The sequence below is a fragment of the Aotus nancymaae genome, unplaced genomic scaffold, assembly GCF_030222135.1.
Source record: "Aotus nancymaae isolate 86718 unplaced genomic scaffold, 86718_ANA_hifiasm-v0.15.2.pri h1tg000003l, whole genome shotgun sequence".
Classification (NCBI taxonomy): domain Eukaryota; kingdom Metazoa; phylum Chordata; class Mammalia; order Primates; family Aotidae; genus Aotus; species Aotus nancymaae.
Window position 1 is genome coordinate 11,110,969 of NW_026988414.1, and position 18,937 is coordinate 11,129,905.

General features: G+C 48.3%; 1 protein-coding gene across 5 annotated transcripts in view; it reads left to right on the plus strand.

Annotated features, from left to right (window-relative positions):
- Positions 1-3,465: 3,465 nt before the first annotated feature.
- Positions 3,466-18,937, plus strand: part of TRAF1 (TNF receptor associated factor 1) — a 29,108-nt gene continuing 13,636 nt past the window's right edge. The window contains exons 1-4 of one of the 5 annotated variants that reach the window (XM_012458235.2): positions 3,466-3,644; positions 6,493-6,631; positions 6,877-7,243; positions 8,883-8,970. In XM_012458235.2, coding sequence (XP_012313658.2) covers positions 6,951-7,243; positions 8,883-8,970 — 381 coding nt within the window. In that variant the 5' untranslated portion in view covers positions 3,466-3,644; positions 6,493-6,631; positions 6,877-6,950. Of the gene's footprint in view, positions 3,645-4,441; positions 6,632-6,876; positions 7,244-8,882; positions 8,971-18,937 lie in introns of those variants that run through there. The other 4 variants (XM_064378453.1, XM_012458234.2, XM_012458236.2 and 1 more) reach the window with 4 other exon arrangements.

Consider the following 18,937-nt stretch of genomic DNA (forward strand, 5'->3'; position numbering starts at 1 on the left):
ACACAGGAAAAGGCCAGGTCGAAGATAGTTAATAAATGTTTTCTGATGGTGGAGAAATCATTAACTCTGGTTACCACAAGTACAAATTTTTATTAATAGCATGTTGCATATTAGTCATTTATTGAATCAATATTTATTGATGTCTCCTATGTACCTAGCATCATGCTAAGCCAAGGGAAACAACAGTGAAATCAGATACAGCTTTACTTTCATGGTTTTAATTAATCTAATTTCATATATTCCTATACACAATTTCATGTTTTCATAATTCTGTGGTAGAAAAAAACCCTGTAAACAGCCATGTTTTAAAAATTGCTAGTCATAATAAGTGTGATAAGAACCAAGATGGAGATTAACAGAAGGAAACTGGAGGCATTTTTAATCATCAGACAAAAGTACACGTGACATGCTATCATTTTTATAAGATCATGTTTTATTTCTTTGTTTTGTTGTTGATATCAGTTCTACGTAAGGTACCAAAGGGAGACACTGAATCTGGATTGAAGAACCCAGTACCATTTGGTCTTCTAATCTGATAGGTTGCTGACAGCTTGTAATCATCTGTTTAATTAAATTTCCTGGTTCAGGAATCAGAAGTTATCAGAGCAGATTAAGATGATACTAACAGGAAAGCTGTTCACTAATTGTTTTTACTGAACACAAGCTGTATGACAGAGACAAGGCACGCTGCTGACAATGAGAAGAAGGCACCAAAGGGCTGACTGGGGTTGAGGAAGTGATAACCATTCTGGGCTCCACATTTAAGGGCTGTTGACAAACAGGAGCCTGCCCAAATGGCGGCCTTTAGCCGACTGGATTCACTTACATGTTGCATTCATTCTGCTTAGAAATGCCAGATATAGTATGCACCTAAAGTAAAATAAATAAATTTAAAAAAGAAAAAAAAGAATGGATTATAAATTGCTGCTCTGGGAAACAGTGCAGGCCAGGAGGTGGCTGGATGCTTAGAGGCAAAGTCTAGGGGGCACATCACTTGTGCTCCATCATCTCATCATCTCCAATGCAGAATGGCTCACAGATCTGTAATTATCTAGAATCCTCCTGGCTGCAGGAGCCACAAGCTCAGAAGGCTACTAGGTTAGGCAGGCAACTTCAATGTCAAGGGGCGGATAGCTAAGGGATTAGGGGAAATCTGGAGGCTGAAAGCCTTTCCATGCCTCTTAGAACAAGCGAAACATATTAATACATGGACAAGAAGGGAGAGGGCTGAGGCTCAAACGCTGCCCACTTCCCTGTGTTCATTTTCTTATTCCTCAGTCGTGGCTCCACGGTCAGAACACAAAAATATGAGGCCTTGGCCAGATGAACTATTTCTCTTTTTAAAGTTATTTTTAGAAAAAAAAAATTCAACTGGGTAGACATGAGTGGCCTCCAAAAGATTTTCTTTCCTTTCTGAGTCAGGTTCAGCCTCACTGGGCTCAGCTTTCAATTTCTGTTGCCTTGCTGTTCCCTGGGCATTCAGAGGTCCTCTGGTGATGCCCCTCCATGTCAAGAGCCCCCCAAATTAAGCTGAATGACTACAGATAAGTTTTTGGTACTTTCCAAAATTAAACTATTTCCCTTGGTAAATTTCCAGCAAATGAGCTCATGAATCTGAAAACAGGATGTGGCACATGAAGAGAGTGAGGTCAGACTGCCTGCTCTTTTCACTTACGCTGTGTTAGGGCAGAGAGGAAGGGGTGGGTGGGACAGAAGACAGTGGCTTTTATAGGCCCCAAATCCTTGAGAAACTTTTCTTCAAAAGGCCCCTGTGCAGCGTGCCCACCTTTGGAAGAGTCTTGGTTTCCCGAGTCCATGAAGGAAAGAATGGCCCCACAGAAAAACCTGTCTCTCAGAACAGGACACATGGGTAGCTACAGATGGCAAAGAGACACCGTAAGCTGGCTACTATTAATGTCTTCCTCATCATTGGCATCTTAGAGCATGTCCCTATCAAAGGGTCCATCTGCCAAGCTCTTCGCCTGAACCACATTACCTGACCATGAGTGTCATTAGCACTTCCATCAGAAACTGAAATCCCCATTGCACCTTCAAAGTGGCCAGTCCCATAAGCAACTAGAAAAACCTCAGGGATTGCTTGGTGCCTAGAATTCAAATAACTTCAGAGTTGCTTTGTTTCTTTTTTTAAAATATGGACGTCTGTTGAGTTAGGGAAAAATCACTAGACTTAGGAACTCCCTTCAACAAACAACCCCAGATTTCTTTCCACATTTTTGCTAGAACGTTATTTCTAACTTCACAATACCCAGGAAAAGGCAAGGTCAATGACACATAAATGTTTTCTGATGATGGGAAAACCATCAGACTAATTGACTCAGAGTCCATTAATTTTTAATTCAGACACTTAACTCTTTGAACCCTTTTCACAGAGGCCACATCTGGTCAACCTCCCATAGATTGCAGAAATTCTCTCTTAGAGGCCCTTGAGATCCTCTGCTCATCCACAAGTAGCATCTCCCTCCCAGGTGGGCCCCCCTGAGGTCCCACTTTCACTAGAGTACCCTGGGTCCTGCAGCTTCAGCCTGTGTAGTGGAAGTTGGAGGACAGCAGCTCTGCCTCCAATGAGAGACTTACAGTCATGCCAGGTTAAAAAACAAAGTAAAAGATAGTTCCCTGCTCTTACAATCCAGTTGAGAGTCAAGACATGAAAAGGGTTCCTAACACATAAAGAGATTTAACAGGTGCCTTTGAGGGGTTAAAACCAAACCAACAAGGTGGGGAGCCTTGCCCCTCCCTCCATCAGTTCTGCTAAGATAAGACGTCTGACAGAGAAGGAGCCTTTGTCAAATTGGTAGTTTGCAAAAATAAAGGTCGTTTGTAGCTTTTAATCTAAAATTCTACCCCAACACTAAGTTCCATCACTATTTTGATTACTATATATTCATAAGGACTTAGCGACTGTGTGTGTGTTTAAATGGAAACAGAAACGGTTCCTTAAAATACCCGGTTTGTAAAAACACAGTGCCTGGAACCTCTTAGTACCATCACTTTACTGATTGTGTTGTGGAAATCTGAGCGGAGAAGAACAGAGCGATCAAGAGAACCAAGAGAACCTCTTTACTGGAGCTCCGGCTGACAGTGGCCTTACTGCTAGTAATGGCCGCCAGCCTCAAGCAAAGAAAATACCTTGCTTATATATTTTCTCTGCGGGGAAAACAAGGCAGGAAATAGGCTTAAACAAAGACAGTTAATCATTGACTTGTGACACGTTTTACAACCTTGAGAAAACATACATTGTCTACTTGGTTATTACGTTCCCAGGACTTGTAACTGGGGAGGAAAAACAGGATTTTACAGAAATATGCTTGTGGGCTGCAGGTACAAGGATATGCTTGGATGTCTTATAACCGAAGGAGGAGACCGTGCTGGGTCTGCTTTTTATCTAAACACAGTTCACAACTTAGCCTGGAATGTAAGATAAGCTCGGCAGCTGCGAGCAATCTAAACTAAGCTAGGGAGGTTGCTTGCTCCTTTACTCACTATGATTATTTCTGTGACATTGGTTCAAAGTTTATTTATTATTTATTAATATTTAATATTTATTTTCCTCCTCAATTGCTCCAACCCAGTAAGCTTGGGCCAGCCTGGCACTGTGCTAGGATCTCTGGAGAAATCCAAGAAGGGTAAGACTCGGGTTTTAATACTCTTCACCTTTTCACCACTGGGATTTCGGGCAGGCGAGGGGACCAGGGTGGGGGCTCCAATTCCCGGTTTGTGTTTGTATTTTAAGGGGACATTTGACCGAGCACTAAACACGCGCAGGCGCCGCACCAGGTGCCATGAGCCCCTCACGCAGAGGAGCGGCGTCCATGTGTGTCAGTTAACAGTGGGCGCACAGTGCCCGTGGCGCCGCAGACCCGGGCCTCAGCCTCAGTTTCCCCGCATGGGGATCGCTCGCCCCTCCCTGGGGCGGCCCGGGGAGCAGCCCCCGGCCCCGGCCCTGCCTCCCCGGTTTCCGCCTGCGCGGCTGCGGCCTCCATACTCCACCGGAAGCTCCCGGCGGGGCAGCGGGGAGGCGGTGGCAGAGGCGGCGCCGAGGTTGCCTGCCCTGCACCCCGACGCCAGAACCGCAGGGCGGCTCCCGGCCCCCTTCCACGCCCTGGATGCCCCGCTCCAGCTCGCGCTCGCTGAGGCGGGGACTCCCCGGGCGCGGCCGGGGACCTGGAACCGCAGCTGCGGAGCCCGCCCCCGGACTCACTGTGCCCAGCCCCGCCGCGGGCGCCCCGGAGCCCCGGGCGCTCCTTCCTCCTTCTGCAGGCTCCGGCGCTGCCCGTCTCCCAGCGCTGCGCTCGCAACTGGATTTGTGGAGGTGGCGACTCGACAGTCCCCGCCCTTGGGCAGGCTCACGGACGGGGCTGGGGACTCAGACAGGCAACCCGGCCTGCGGAGCCGGGCCGCCGGGGTTGTGCTGGCGCCAGCGGGCGCGAGGAATCACAGAGCGGGGCGCCCAGCCTCATCATGGGGCGGCCCACGGAGACTTCCCAGGGGAGTTGGGTCTGGTGCAGGGGCGCCCCGAAGGACGAGTGGGAAATGGGGACACGCGACGCAGAGAACTCCTCGTGGATGGAGCCGATGGAGGCTCAGCATGGAAGAGAAAGGGGTCAAGGAGACAGATAAGGAGCCACCAGAGACGCGGGGGAATTCCCCCCAGAGGGTGCGGGAAGCTGGGGAAAGGAAGGGATTCCGAAGGAAGGGCTGGGAGCTGGGTCAGGTGCCGGCAGGAGGGCTGGTTGGATAGAAACTGCGACAGGCCCAGTGCATTTGGAGTCCTCGACATTCATATAAACTTGGAGAGATGGTTCCCTGGCGATCCAGGTGCCTGTATAGACAATATTTTCTAGAAGTTCTACCGTTAAGTGAGGAGAGAGAGTCGATGTGGAAATTGGAGACGAATGCTTTGAAAGCAGGTGTGGTTAGAGGACTGGCTCTGGGTTCAGGAGTCCCCACTCACTAGCTGTGAGACCTTGAGCAAGTCACTTAACCTCTCTGTGCCTCGGTTTTCTCATCTGTAGGATGGGGATGGTGATGGCAATACCTGCTTCATAGAGTGAAAATTAGATGAGATGATTCCATAAAATTACATAACACAACACCCAAAAGTAGTACTAGTTATTTTTCCCTTTTCTTCTTAGAGCAGCTTGGGCACATTTTGATGTCCGTGGGAATGAGCAGATAGATGGTGGTATTGAGGCTGAAGGAGAGAGAAGGGACCCAGAGATGGGGAGATAAGTCTTGGGTGGCTGCTCCCAAACCAGGGGAAGGAGGGAACAGGTAGGGCTGCAGGTAAGTTTGCGGCTATGGGGTACACAGTTAAAGGGAGTGTCTTCTGATAGTCTTGGTGCAGGTCTGGAGGTCGTTTGCTATACGGGTGGAGGTTCTGATGTACACTGCGGCCGTAAGATGCCGTGCGTGCCCTCTTTGCCACCAGCCTGTGGCATCCCCGGTATTACACCATGGCAGGTGGGTAATTTAATGTATCTCAGGTCAGATGACCTGCCCTGCCAACCTTTGAGGCTCCAGTTGAGAGACGTGAAAACACAGTATAAACATAATGCACCACTTTAATCCTTTCTCTGAGGAGCTGGAAGGCCTGTAGTCATCATCTGAGCCAAATGTCAAAGCCTTTCAAGTACTTCAGTTGGGCTACACACCATGCCACACTTTGACCCACCATCTCATTTAGTCATCACAAAAATTGGGTGAAATAGGTATGATTGTCTCATTTTACAGATGCAGAATATGAGCTTCAGGGAAGGAAGAGGACCTTGTCCCAGGGACCACCGTTAGTAAGTGGTGGACCCAGAATCCCAACTCAGCTCTGTCTGACCTTAAAACCCATAATTTGAAACCACCATAAAAGTTTGCAAAACCTCTGTAGCAGCCCAGCAGGATGGAAAGATGTGTAGGGATATCTTCTCCATTTGATAGATGAAACAAGAGCTGGGTACTCTGATCTCCATCCCAGGCACACAGAGCTTGGGGCCCCACAGCCCTGGTGCGAATCCCACTCCACCACCAGAGGAGCTGTGTGCCTTTGGACCAGGCATCTTGCTTCTCTGACCATATATATGGCTGCAGAAGAATTCCTTGCCCATAAACTGCTGCCCAGCACACAGTAGACATGCAGGAGCCATCGTTCTCAAGCTGAACTTTTCCTGCGAACGTGGATCTTGTATTTGTTTAGTGCTTTGTTCTCCTTGAGGCAGCGACGTGGTGGCGCCTGACCTGAGCATGTAGCCACCTATGACTTCCTGAGTGGGGTGATCGGGGAGGGCCCTGAGGCATCTGTGGTCCTAAGGCCTTGGATTTCAAAGGAGAGTCATGATGTTGTCACTGTGACTGTTCAGAATGCCATGAGGAGTTGGGTCATCAGGGGCCTTCCTGCTCCTTCTGGTTGCCTCAGTCCCAGGAGAGATAGGGTCCCAGCATTTTAGAGCCCAGAGGCCACCTGTTGCAACTTCTTTTTTACAGAATGGGTCATCCAAACCCACTGTGAGGAAGTGATTTCTCCTTGAGGTTACCCAGACGCTCTGAACAGAGCAGAGCAAAAGCGCCTAGAACTTAAACTTTTGGACCTGCCTCCAACACCCTGGGGATTTCCACTAGGAAGGTGAGCACCCGCACTGAGAATTCTAGGCTGCTCGGAGGTGCCAGGGAACACAGACCACGGGCCAGCTGTGGCGCTCTTCTCCAATGTGCCCAGGGAGGTAGGGGAAGCCAGGGGCAGCCTGTGATTCTCAGCCAGGGGAACTCTCGCTGTGCTTTCTGAGAGTCTGTGACATGGTTCATTTTCTCTGACTTGCTCTCTTGCTTTTTCTCACTCTAAAATTAAAAAATGACTGGACACTCCTAAAGCCTTCAGTCACCATCCAGGGGATTTTTATCACCACAAAGGGTAATTCCTGCTCCATCCCTGCTGTGACTCAGCTATGACGTTGAACCACACAAGCCAGAGAGAAGAAGATAAAGTCATCAGAGACTCCTACTCACCAGAGAGTGAAGCCCAGGCCAGAACTCCACAGAGCTGGTCCCCTGCCCTGGAGGAACTTAGACGGGCCCTCTGGCCAGCCTGGAATCCTGAGATGGCCTCCAGCTCAGGCAGCAGCCCCCGCCCGGCACCTGATGAGAATGAGTTTCCCTTTGGGTGCCCTCCCACCGTCTGCCAGGACCCAAAGGAACCCAGGGCTCTCTGCTGCGCAGCCTGTCTCTCTGAGAACCTGAGGTGAGATGATGGAGGAGCGGAGGGCGGGCAGAAAGTGGGTGCCAGGGAGGGACCCCTGATGGAAGGTGAGGGGCCAAGAAGCCTGTGACCTCAGGCAAGTGACTTTACTTGTCTAGGCCTCAGTTTCCACAGCCTTTCTCACACTCCCTGACACTGCCCCTCTGGCTGTGGTGGGAGGAGAGGAAGCCACAGAAAAGTGTCAGCGCCCACCTATTTTACAAATGAGGACACTGAGGCCTACTAGAGAGATTAGGTCAGCTTTGGACAGTTTCCTGGCAAATATGCCCTTAAACTGCCTCATGTGATGACCTTTTGTTTGGGGTTTTATAGCTTAAGAAGGTGGGAAAGCTGAATCAGGCAAGTGAGAAGTTCAAACGTGGGCAAAGAAGGGGGCTGTGAGATAGCGGGGAGAGACTGTGGCAGTGGAAAGGCCAGCCAGGGGGTGGAGGAGCAGAGTTTGACTGGTTTAACCACCAAGCTGATTGTTCAGGGTTCAGCTCAAGCTCTGATGGTGGGTCTCCTGGTTTCCCCTTTCCATCCTTCCAAAACCTGGCAGAGGAGGGAGCTGATTGGAAGTTGGAGGGCCAAGGCCCGAGGCCTGAGTCCTGAAGAACTTCTACTCAGCTCTGCTTCTGACTCACTGTGCCTTGGAATCCACATGCCCTCTGGGGCCTCATTCTCTCACTTGTAAAATGGGCTATCTCAGTAGCGGGTCAGAGACACCAGGAACTTTGTGAAAACACAGGTGCTAGCCAGGCACAGTGGCTCACGCCTATAACCGGAGCATTGGTAGGCCGAGGCGGGAGGATCACTTGAGTTCAGGAGTTTGAGATCAGCCTGTCCAACAAGGTGAAACCTCATCTCTACTAAAAATACAAAAATTAGCTGGGCCTGGTCTTGCACACTTGTAATCCCAGCTACTCGGGAGGCTAAGGCACAAGAATCGCTTGAACCTGGGGGCAGAGGTTGCAGTGAGCTGAGATCACACCACTGTACTCTAGCCTGGGCGACAGAGTGAGACCCTGTCTCAAAAAACAAAAACCCAAAAACCAAAAAAAAACCACGGGCACCCAGGTACTCCTGATTAAGAACCTCCAGGCCAGCTGTTCTCTGAGGCCCCTTCTTGTTCTAATAGGCCATGATCCTCTGTAATTACTAAAAATATGAGACCAAAACCAAATGGAGGACCAAATGAGAAGAGCAAGTATAGTCACGTGTCAACAATCTCTTGCCAAAATCCCTGGCATCAGATGTGTTTTGGAATTCAGAATTTTTTTAGAAAAGCAAATCAGGGCATCACCTAATTCTTCTGGCAGGGAATGGGGCAGCACCTTGTAATCAAGCACATTAATGTTTCTGCAATGAAACCTGTAAATATTCACACTAAGTGGGGCAGGTAAGGGCTATAATAGCTTCCGGTCAGTGCAGTCAGGGCAGGTTTGGCAGCCCAGGAAGCTCACTGCAAACCACCGAAAAACGTTGGATGCTCGGCACTGTTGCAATTTAGGAAGTGGCCCTGGGATTGTGAACGTACGCGATCACCACCTGCTGACGCTTCGGGCTTCTGGAGCTGTCAGGACAGTGGGTGGTGCAGGGAGCTAGAATGCATCACTCCAGGGCTTTGTCCCTGTTTCTCCAGGAATGGCGAGGATCGGATCTGCCCCAAATGCAGAGGGGAAGACCTCCAGTCTATAAGCCCGGGAAGCCATCTTCGAACTCAGGAGAAGGTAATGTTGGCCCATCACAGAAAAGTATTTGTCCATTGTCTTGATTTTTCCAGGTTGAGGCTGAGCAGACAGCTGCCTGCTCCACCCCTGGCAGGCACCTCCCTCCTAGTTCTGAGTCTGGACTGAATTCACTTTATAAGGAGTGAGGAAACTGATGTTCACAGTGGTGAAGCGTCTTGCCCAAAGCCACCTGGCAGTAGACTTAGGGTGAGAGCAATCCAGTCCGGGGTCCGCAAACTATGGCTTATGGGCCACCTCTGGCCTACCACCTGAGCAACGAGCTAAGAACGGTTTTTATATTTTCAAATGGTTGAAAAAAATCAAAAGAATGATAGGTCTGTAATTTCTCGAGGCGGAGTGAGGCTACTCTCTCACTGTGTGGTCTGGTGCACTGCTAATATTCCCAAGCCACAGCTTGCTTGTCTGTAAATCTGTTTTCTGCATCACAGAATTGTTATGAGGCCTAATTAATAATCATCAAAAAAGCTCTTATAATAACAAAGATACACCCCTTGGTAGATGACAAACTGTTACCAAATTACATGCCTGTAATTCTGAAGTGTTAGAATTCAAATTACATAGAATTACATACCTGTGGCCAGGCATGATGGCTCATGCCTGTAATCCCAGTACTTTGGGAGGCTGAGGCAGGCGGATCACAAGGTCAAGAGATTGAGACCATCCTGGCCAACATGGTGAAACCCCGTCTCTACTAAAAATATAAAAATTAGCTGGGCGTGGTGGCACACACCTGTAGTCCCAGCTACTTGGGAGGCTGAGGCAGGAGAGTCACTTGAACCTGGGAGGTGGAGGTTGCAGTGAGCTGACACCAAGCCACTGCACTCCAGCCTGGCAACAGAGCAAGACTCCATCTCAAAAAAAAAAAAAAAAAAAAAAAAAATTGCATGTTTGTAATTCTCACACTTTGAGAGGCAGAGGTAGGCAGATAGCTTGAGCCCAGGAGTTTGATACTAACCTGGGCAATATGGTGAAACCCCACCTTTAAAAAAAATACAAAAACTAGCCTGGCGTGGTGATACATGCCTGTAGTTCCAGTTAGTCTGGAGGCCGAGGTGGGAGAATCACCTGAACCCGGGAAGGTCGAGGCTGTAGTGAGCCATGATCACTCCACGACACTCCAGCCTGGGCGGCAGAATAAGGCCCTGTCAAAAAAAAACAAAAAAAGATATTTTGGGACACATGAAAATTATATAAAATTGAGTACTTGTAACAGAGACTTCAAAGCCCAAAATATTTACGTCCAGCCCTTTACAAAAATACTTAGCAAACTCCTCATCTGATGGTTCTGTCTGCCTCTGTTTGCCCTTAGGCAGGGAGAGACCATGATCAGCTCACCTCTTGGGCTCTGCCAAACGTGCTTCTAGGGATAAGAGACACCTTTGGAAGTGTGATAGGCCAGAGAAACATTTTCAGGAGCTACAATTTAGAACCCTGGCCTCCCCAGCTGGAAGGCCCCTCATAGGTTACACATCCAGCTCAGAGGTTCCCACATGCTATCCACAACTGATCCATTCCCATCAGCTCATGACAAAATGATAAAAATAAGGCAATTAGGCCAGGCATGGTGGCTCACGCCCATAATCCCAGCACTTTGGGAGGCCGAAGAGGGCCAGATCATGAGGTCAAGAGATCGAGACTATCCTGGCCAACATGGTGAAACCCCATCACTCCTAAAAATACAAAAATTAGCCAGGTGTGGTGGCACGTTCCTGTAGTCCCAGCTACTTGGGAGGCTGAGGTGGAAGAATCTCTTGAACCCAGAAGGCGGAGGTTACAGTGCTCTGAAATTGTGCCACTGCGCTCCAGCCTGGCAACAGAGCAAGACTCCGTCTCAAAAAAAATAAATAGATAAATAAGGCAATCATATAAATGAGTTTATGTAAACTAAATTCTTTCCGTTTAAAAAATCAACCTTTACTCTGAGATTCTGTCCGTCCTATGCATGTCTTTGTGTAAACGAGAGGATGTAATCGTAGATGATAGTTTTTGGTAAAGCCTTTACTAAGTAAAATTAAAAAGATAGCAATCCCTTTGTTAATCTCTCAGGTTAAAAAAAACACACTTGTATTGGTCCGTGAATCCAAACAGGCAGGAGTTGCTGCTCAAAATCAAATCCTCTTGTTTACACATGGGGCCCTGAGACCCACAGAGGAGTCTCAGTGCCCAGCCACCCTCTCTACCTCCACTGTGAGGTGCCTGGCTCCTTTCAGCCAAAGCCCTCTTCTTGCAGTAAACTGTGGCCCAGGGATCAGGAGCCTGATGTCCAGGTTGTGCATAACTCTCTGCTTGGGTGGAGGCAACTCCCAGGCTCTGTTTCTGCATCTATAAAATGAGGATATTAAGTTGGCCCTGCAAAGCCTTTCCAGGATCTGTGATGTCCAGATCACAGTAGCAGTGCCGGTGGGGCAGCTATCCCCCTACCCTTGGACCAGAGGCAGACGAGTGTCCACACCTCCTTCTCCTTTCTCTGAGCTGGTCCCTCTGATTCAGAAGGTTCAGGGGAATTTCCTGTCCCACCCAGAGCTGGTTTTGAGCACTCTTGCATCTGCTTTTCAGCAGCCCCTCCATCCACAGGTTCCTCAGGGAGTAAGAGTAAGGATCAAATGCATGTTCTTGGAACTTTCCTCTCTGCAACGTGGTAGGAGTTAATATGATACACTGATTGGTGGACTAACTCCCTGACCCTCCCTGTTTGGCTCTTGGTGGACCGGCTGTGAGACACAGGCAGACCCTCAGCTCTCTGTGGGCCACTGTCCCCACTTGCAAAAGGCCCTTACCTGCTTGAATGCTCTAGGATTCTTGTGTTTGGCTTGTTTTATTCTTTCCTCTTAACAAAATTAATATACATTTGTTGTGTAAATCTTAGATAATGTAGATATTTTAATACCTCTTAATCCAATGGCTTTTTTTTCCCTCTTTTTCAATCAGATGAAAGTAGAAGTGTTCTGATGGAGGGGGAGCCTGGAGCCCCCGCCTGTCAATTGCTCCATTTAACAATTAAGGGGTTCTGGGGACTCCTAGGGCCCTGCAGGGCACAGTTTGAAACTTGCTGCCTTAAGTCAAATGAAGGGACTTTAATGGTAGAATTACAGGCACCCTGACAGGCTATGGGATGGGAGAGGAAGCTGCCTATATTTGGTAGCAAAGAAGTCTTCTTGAATGCAGGCAGACCTCTGAGAGACATTAGCCCCCTCCCCTCTCTGCAAAGTGGCTTCCCCACCTTGCAGACTCACCATTGTACTCCTGGTGAAAAGCTGGGGTGGGGTGATAGTCATGATCTGATCACCTACACAAAGCCACATAGGGGAAGGACCAGGGACTCCTCTGACTTTTGCCCTAATGGGAAATTTGGGGAACTTTTGACCACAGGAAAGTGGCTGATGATAAGTCAACCTTTTGCATATGTGGTAATTCCTAAGTTGGCCTGCACATCTGGGGCGACCTGGGAAATGGAGGCAGGGTAGAGGGCTGGGCCATCCCTCCTTGCAGAACTTCCCATGCCATGTGCTTATCAGTTTGTCCTCAGCCTCTGACTTCATCAGATGATTATCTCCCGAAGAAGTGACCAGAGCCATGGACCAATTAACTAATGTAAGAAGCATGTATTAAAGGATTAATGTTGACCTAGTTAGAGACTTGATACTTGCTTGACATGATCTTAGAAGTGACAGTGAAGGAGGGGATGACCAGGGGCTGGAAAATAACCTTCAGTCCTGTCTGCTGAGGACCAGCAAATGATTGTTTCCCCTACTCTCTTCCCTCTGAGGCCCATTCAGGAAGGTCAAAGGCAAGCTGACATCTGATGCCAGTAGCTCACAGTAATGCCTTCGTTTTTCTAGAGTCAGAAACTGACGGGAGTTTAAACTGTCTAGTCCAATTTCTGTTCTGTACTGGATTCCTGCTACATGGCTCCGTGTCCTTCCAATGGCAGAGAGCTCATTATTCCATGAAACAACCACGCCCACCCTGGGGGGCTCTGACTGTTGCAACATTCTCCTCTTTCCTTGTACTGAGCTGATGAGGCCGCAAAAGGCAACCTGGCCTCCTGTCCCATGAGTCAGTCCTGCCTCCGTGGAAGGACACTGAACAGTCTTTCCCTAGTCTCTGTGCATTTGGGGTAAATGTGCTCCTGTTTATCTGTGTTCCTTGAATGCTTGGGAATAAACCCCCAAAACTTAGACTTCTGAGCTTGACAGTGTTCATCTGTAATCGCTCCAATCCTATGACATCCTGTGTGGCGGGTGGTGGCCATAGCCCTGTTTTACCAATAGGTAGTATTTTGAGGCTCCATGAGGAGGTGTGCCTGGACTGGTCACACAGCAAGTAGGAAGCAAAGCCAGGCTCTAACCCATGGCTCCTGAGCTGGTGGCATCTTCTCTATGCTGCCTCTACACAAGAAACCCTCCCCGAAATGTTTCATACGTGCTTCAATAACACAGTCACCCTTTAGTGCAGGAGTCCACCTGGTGCTATGGAAGAAACAGGAATGGGCAAGACTACTTTCAACCAGGAGAATCAGGCAGGGCTTCCTGGAGAGGCGGCAGTCGAGCTGAGCAGAGGCTGACAGAGTTAACTGGCCCGGTTACAAAGGAGGGCAGGAATGGGTGGACAGTGGCAGACTGACTAAGCTCCCCGTGTGACTCCCCTCGTGACCAGCTGAGACCCGAGCCCAAGCAGCCCCTCCAGGCATCCCTGACCTCAGCCTGGCGTGGGGGTAGGCAGTGCCTGGCATGCTCAGATCCTCTTTGTCCCACGCAGGGGCCGCACAGAGGTGGCACTCATGCTCCCGACACCCTCTTAACACTCACATTCCCGGAGGCCCCTGGTCTCAGAATGGGGCCCCCCACTAGGGCCCACTGTGACCCCACCACAAAGGGCCTGGGTAGCCAGGGTGGCTGGAAACACCACACACCCAGAGACTCCTCAGACCCAGACAGAAGAACAAGTGTTCCCTCAGGGCTGGGAATCTGTTTTCTCTGTTTCTGTCTCCTCCTTGGAGGAAATTCCACTGCACACTTTATTTTTAGCAATTTGCAGGCAGTAAGGCTACTCACACAGGGGCCACTTGTGACACCAGACGTGTACCAGGGTTGGCCCAGGACAGATGCCCTATTCTTCTCCTGCAACACAGTCTGATTCCTGATTCCCTCTCCTGTCCCCTCCATCCCTGGCCTGAGGTGAGGCCACCCCAGGCAAGGAGGCTGTGGTGGGGAGGACGGAGCCTGCACATGGACTCCAGGCTCCTGGGCTCGCCTTGCTGCCCCGTTGCCTCCTGCAAGTCACTGATCACCCCTGGGCTTTGGCTTCTCCACCGACACTAGGGAAGCAGAAGTTCAAAGCCCCAACCTCCTCCTCATGGCTGTGAGGATCTGATGGGACAGTGTCTACACGAGTGCCAGGTCAGCACCAGGCCTTGCAGGGGCTCACAACTATGGGAGAGAATGCGCAGGTGTGCCCGGCTCCTTGGCTCGCAAGCTCGGTGTGGCCTTAAACAAGCCATTCCCTGTTTCTGCTGGTATTAAGGCGACACTAATCCAGCCCTGCCTCCCTCAGAGGATTGCTGCGGGGATCCTATGGGACAACATTCAAACACGTTTTGGTCCTGTTCATTTAGAGATGTTCCTCACCGCCTTGAGGAAATCCAGTGGGAAAAATGGAGTTTTAGAGAATTTGTTGTGAAGAGTTTGTGATGTGAGGATTAAATGAGATACATGTATATGACAGCCGTTGGGGGACTGGGACTGGCAGTGCTTAATCCATAGGAATAATGGTATCACTAATCAATACTGATAGTATTACTACTAATTAGTATTCTTAGTGTTATTAGTAGTAGTAGAATTAACGAGTATTCAGTAGTAGTTCTGAATAATTTCAATATATATGAGCCATTATTGCTAATACTAATAATGGCCTTTATTACTATTACTAATACTAATAATGGCTCATATTTACTGAACACTGTGTTATGCAAAATAATGTCCTCCAGAGATGTCCCCATGTGAACCCCCAGGACCTGTGAGTTCGCGACCTCGCATGGCTCTATGCATTTGCTAGGGCTGCCATAACAAAGTGCACAGACTGGGCGGTGCAAACAACAGAAATGTATTTCCTCGCAGTTCTGGAGGCCAGAAGTTTAAGGCAAGGTATTGGTGAGTTGGTTTCCTCCAAGGCCTCTCTCCTTGCCTTGACGTGACCATCCTTTCCCTGTGTCTTCACATGGTCCCTCTTCAAATCTCCTCTTCTTACAAGGATACCGGTCACATTGGATTAGGGCCCACCCCGAATGACCTCATGTTAATTTAATTAGCTCTTTAAAGGCCCTATCGCCATCTTCTGAGATACGGGGGGTTAGGACCTGAACATATGATTTGGGTGGGGGATGCTGAGTCTAAACAGCAAAACAGACTCTGCAGACACGATTAAATTAAGGATTCTGAGAAGGGGAGATGACCCTGGATTACCCAGGCCAGCCCAGGGTAATCCGAAGGGTCCTCAGAAGAGGGAGATGAGAATCAGAAGGGGAGATGCTCCACTGCTGGCTTTGAAGATGGAGGAAGGGACCACAAGCTGAGGAGTGCAGGCAGCCCTGAGAAGCTGGGAAAGGGAGGAAGCCATTCTCCCCTTGGGCCTCCAGGAGCAACGCAGTCCTGCTGACGTTTCCATGTTAGGACCTCTGGCCTCCAGAACTATATGATAATAAAGCTGTGTTGTTTTGAGCCATTAAGTTTGTGGCATTTTATTACAGCAGCAATAGGTAACTAATACCAGTGCTTATATGTATTATCTCATTTAATCCTCACAATAACCCTATAAGGGGGATATATATTATTATCCCTATTTTGCAGATGAGTAAACTGCAGCACAGAGAAGTTAATAACTATCCTCAGGCCACAAAGCTAGTATGTGAAATGACAGAAACAAGCTCTGAACCCCAAAAGGCTGGCTCCAGAGGCCATACCCTGAACTCCCGTGCACTCTAAGGAATCAGTAATGATGATGGAAAAGCCTCTCAAGTCACCCTGCCCCTTCCTCCAGCAGCCGTTCAAGGCTCATCACAGTCCATATCTGTACACACATCACAGAAGGATGCCCCTACATTTGTATAGCATTTTACTCCCTGAAACAGGCATTTGCTGTTTACACAACACCAGGAAGGCTCCACTGCTAAGACACATCCCCTCTACCTGCAGGGTGATGTCTGGAATTTCACTCTTAGCTTGATCATTTTCACGTTCTTATCCCTTTAATGACTCTCCCATCAAGCTTCAACCCTTAGAACCGTGGAGAATTGGATCATGGACCTGTGGGGAGTGGTGGGACCGGAGAGGTTGCCCCGAGTGTATTCGCCCAGGAGCGAGGTCCACACCTAGCATCGGTTCCTCCACTGTTCTCACGTGTCAAAAGCTACATGTTGGGAGAGGTTTCATCACCACAGACTTCCCGAAGCCAGCACGGTCTCCCTGCCAAGACCGCCCTCTGCCTGCCCTCCATAAAACATCTGTTTTCTATTCTTTGTTGGGAACAACTTGTCCCTGAAGCCCTGGGCAGTTGGGGGGGGTCAGGGTGGCCTTTGCTGGGCTATGTTCTGTCTGTGTCCCAAACCAACTGTACTCATTAAGCCCACAGCTCTCTGCTTATGTTACTTTTAAAGAATAATAACTAGTGTGGCTTTTTGTATTTGCTCAGTCTGAAAGACCTCTGTCCTCCCCTGCTTTCATCCAAATCCCCTTTCACGTGGTTCCATGAAATTATTCTCTAAAAAAAAATAATAATAACAGAGTGCTTATAGAATCAAGATATTATTTATATGCAATAAAACTCACTCATTTTTAGTATACAGTTTGATGAATGTAAATAATCACGTGACCGCCACTACCATCAGGTGGCAAACGTTTCTGCACAGGATAAAGCTGCTTTCTGTCCCTGCATAGTCACTCCCCTCCCTGCCCACAGCTCCAGGCAACCACCGATCTGCTTACTGCCACTCTAGTTTTGCCTTTTCTAGAAGCTTGTAAGAATGGAAACAGGTAGTATGTAGTCTTTGGTGTTGTCTTCTTTCACTTAGCATAATGTTTTTCAGGTTCATCCGTGTTAGTAGTATTTAATTCCGTTTGGTTGTTCTGTAGTATATACAGACCAATTTGTTTATCCACTCACCAGTTGATGACACATTTGGGTTGCTTCGAACAAAGACACTACGAACACTCACATACACATCTTTGTACAGACATTATGTTTTACTTTCTCTTAGGTAAGTTCCTAGGAGTGAAATGTGTGGATTGTATGATAACTTTATAAGTATGTTTTTTTTTTCTTTTTTTTTTTTGAGACAGAGTTTCGCTCTTGTTACCCAGGCTGAAGTGCAATGGCATGATCTCGGCTCACCGCAACCTCCGCCTCCTGGGTTCAAGCAATTCTCCTGCCTCAGCCTCCTGAGTAGCTGGGACTACAGGTGTGCGCCACCATGCCCAGCTAATTTTTTTGTATTTTTAGTAGAGACGGGGTTTCACTATGTTGACCAGTATGGTCTCTATCTCTTGACCTCGTGATCCACCCGCCTCAGCCTCCCAAAGTGCTGGGATTATAGGCATGAGCCACCGCACCCAGCCATAAGTATGGTTTTTTTGTTTGTTTGTTTGAGACAGAGTGTCACTCTGTTGCCCAGGCTGGAGTGCAGAGAAACGATCTCAGCTCACTGCAACCTCTGCTTCTCAGATTCAAGCAGTTCTCCTGCCTCAGCCTCCTTAGTAGCTAGAATTACAGGCACATGCCACCACACCTGGCTAATTTTTTTGTATTTTTATTAAAGACGGGGTTTCACCAGGTTGGTCAGGCTGGTCTCAAACTCCTTACCTCATGATCTGCCCACCTCAGCCTCCCAAAGTGCTGGGATTACAAGCCTGAGCCACCACACCCACCCATAAGTATGGTTTGTAAGTAAATTATTTTATAAGTATGGTTTAACTTTATAAGATACTTTCATAGATTGTGTCTGTTATTTTGTGTTTTTTTGTTGTTGTTGTTGTTGTTTTTTAAAGAGAGACAGAGTCTTTGCTACCCTGGCTGGAGTACAGTGATGTGATCATAGCTCACTACAGCTTTGAACTCCTGGACTCAAGTGATCCTCCTACCTCAGCTGCCCAAGTAGCTGGGACTATAGGTACACACCACCAAGACTGGCTAATTTTTAAATTTTTTAAAGTAGAGATGAGGTCTTACTATGTTGCCCAGGCTGGGCTTGAACTCCTGGCCTCAAGCACAATCCTCTTGCCTCAGCCTCCCAAAGTGTTAGGATTACAGGTGTTGAGCCACGGAGCCTGGCCTTGCCCATTTTTCATTAGGTCATTTGTCTTCTTATTAGACTGTAAGAGTTCTCTACACATTCTGGATATAAGCCATTTTGAAGATGCAGTCATGTGCCACATAACATTTCAGTCAACACCAGACTGCACATACGATGGTCCCAGAAGAGTATACTACTGTATTCTTACTGTATTTTATCTATGTTTAGATATATTTAGATACACACATACTTACCATCGTGTTACAATTGCCTACAGTATTCAGTATAGTCACCTGCTGTACAGGTTTGTAGCCTGGGGCAATAGACTATCACAGAGTTTTGGTGTGTAGCAGGGTATACCATCCAGGTTTGTGTAAATACATTCTATGATGATCACACAATGATGACACATTTATCAGAACGTATTCCTGTTGCATGACTGTATATGTTTTGGAAACTCTTTGCTCCCATCTCTCCTGGGCTGACTCCTGTTAATAGGTAGTGATGTGTGTGGGAGGGGCCCTGTGGCTGTGCTGCCTCCCAGCTCTGCCTCTTGGGCAAATCCTCTCTCTTCTGTGAGCCTCAGTTTTTTCATAAGTAAAATAGGAGTAAAACCCACCCTCTCTTCCCCACCATGCTGTAAGGAGCCCTGGGAAGAATTAC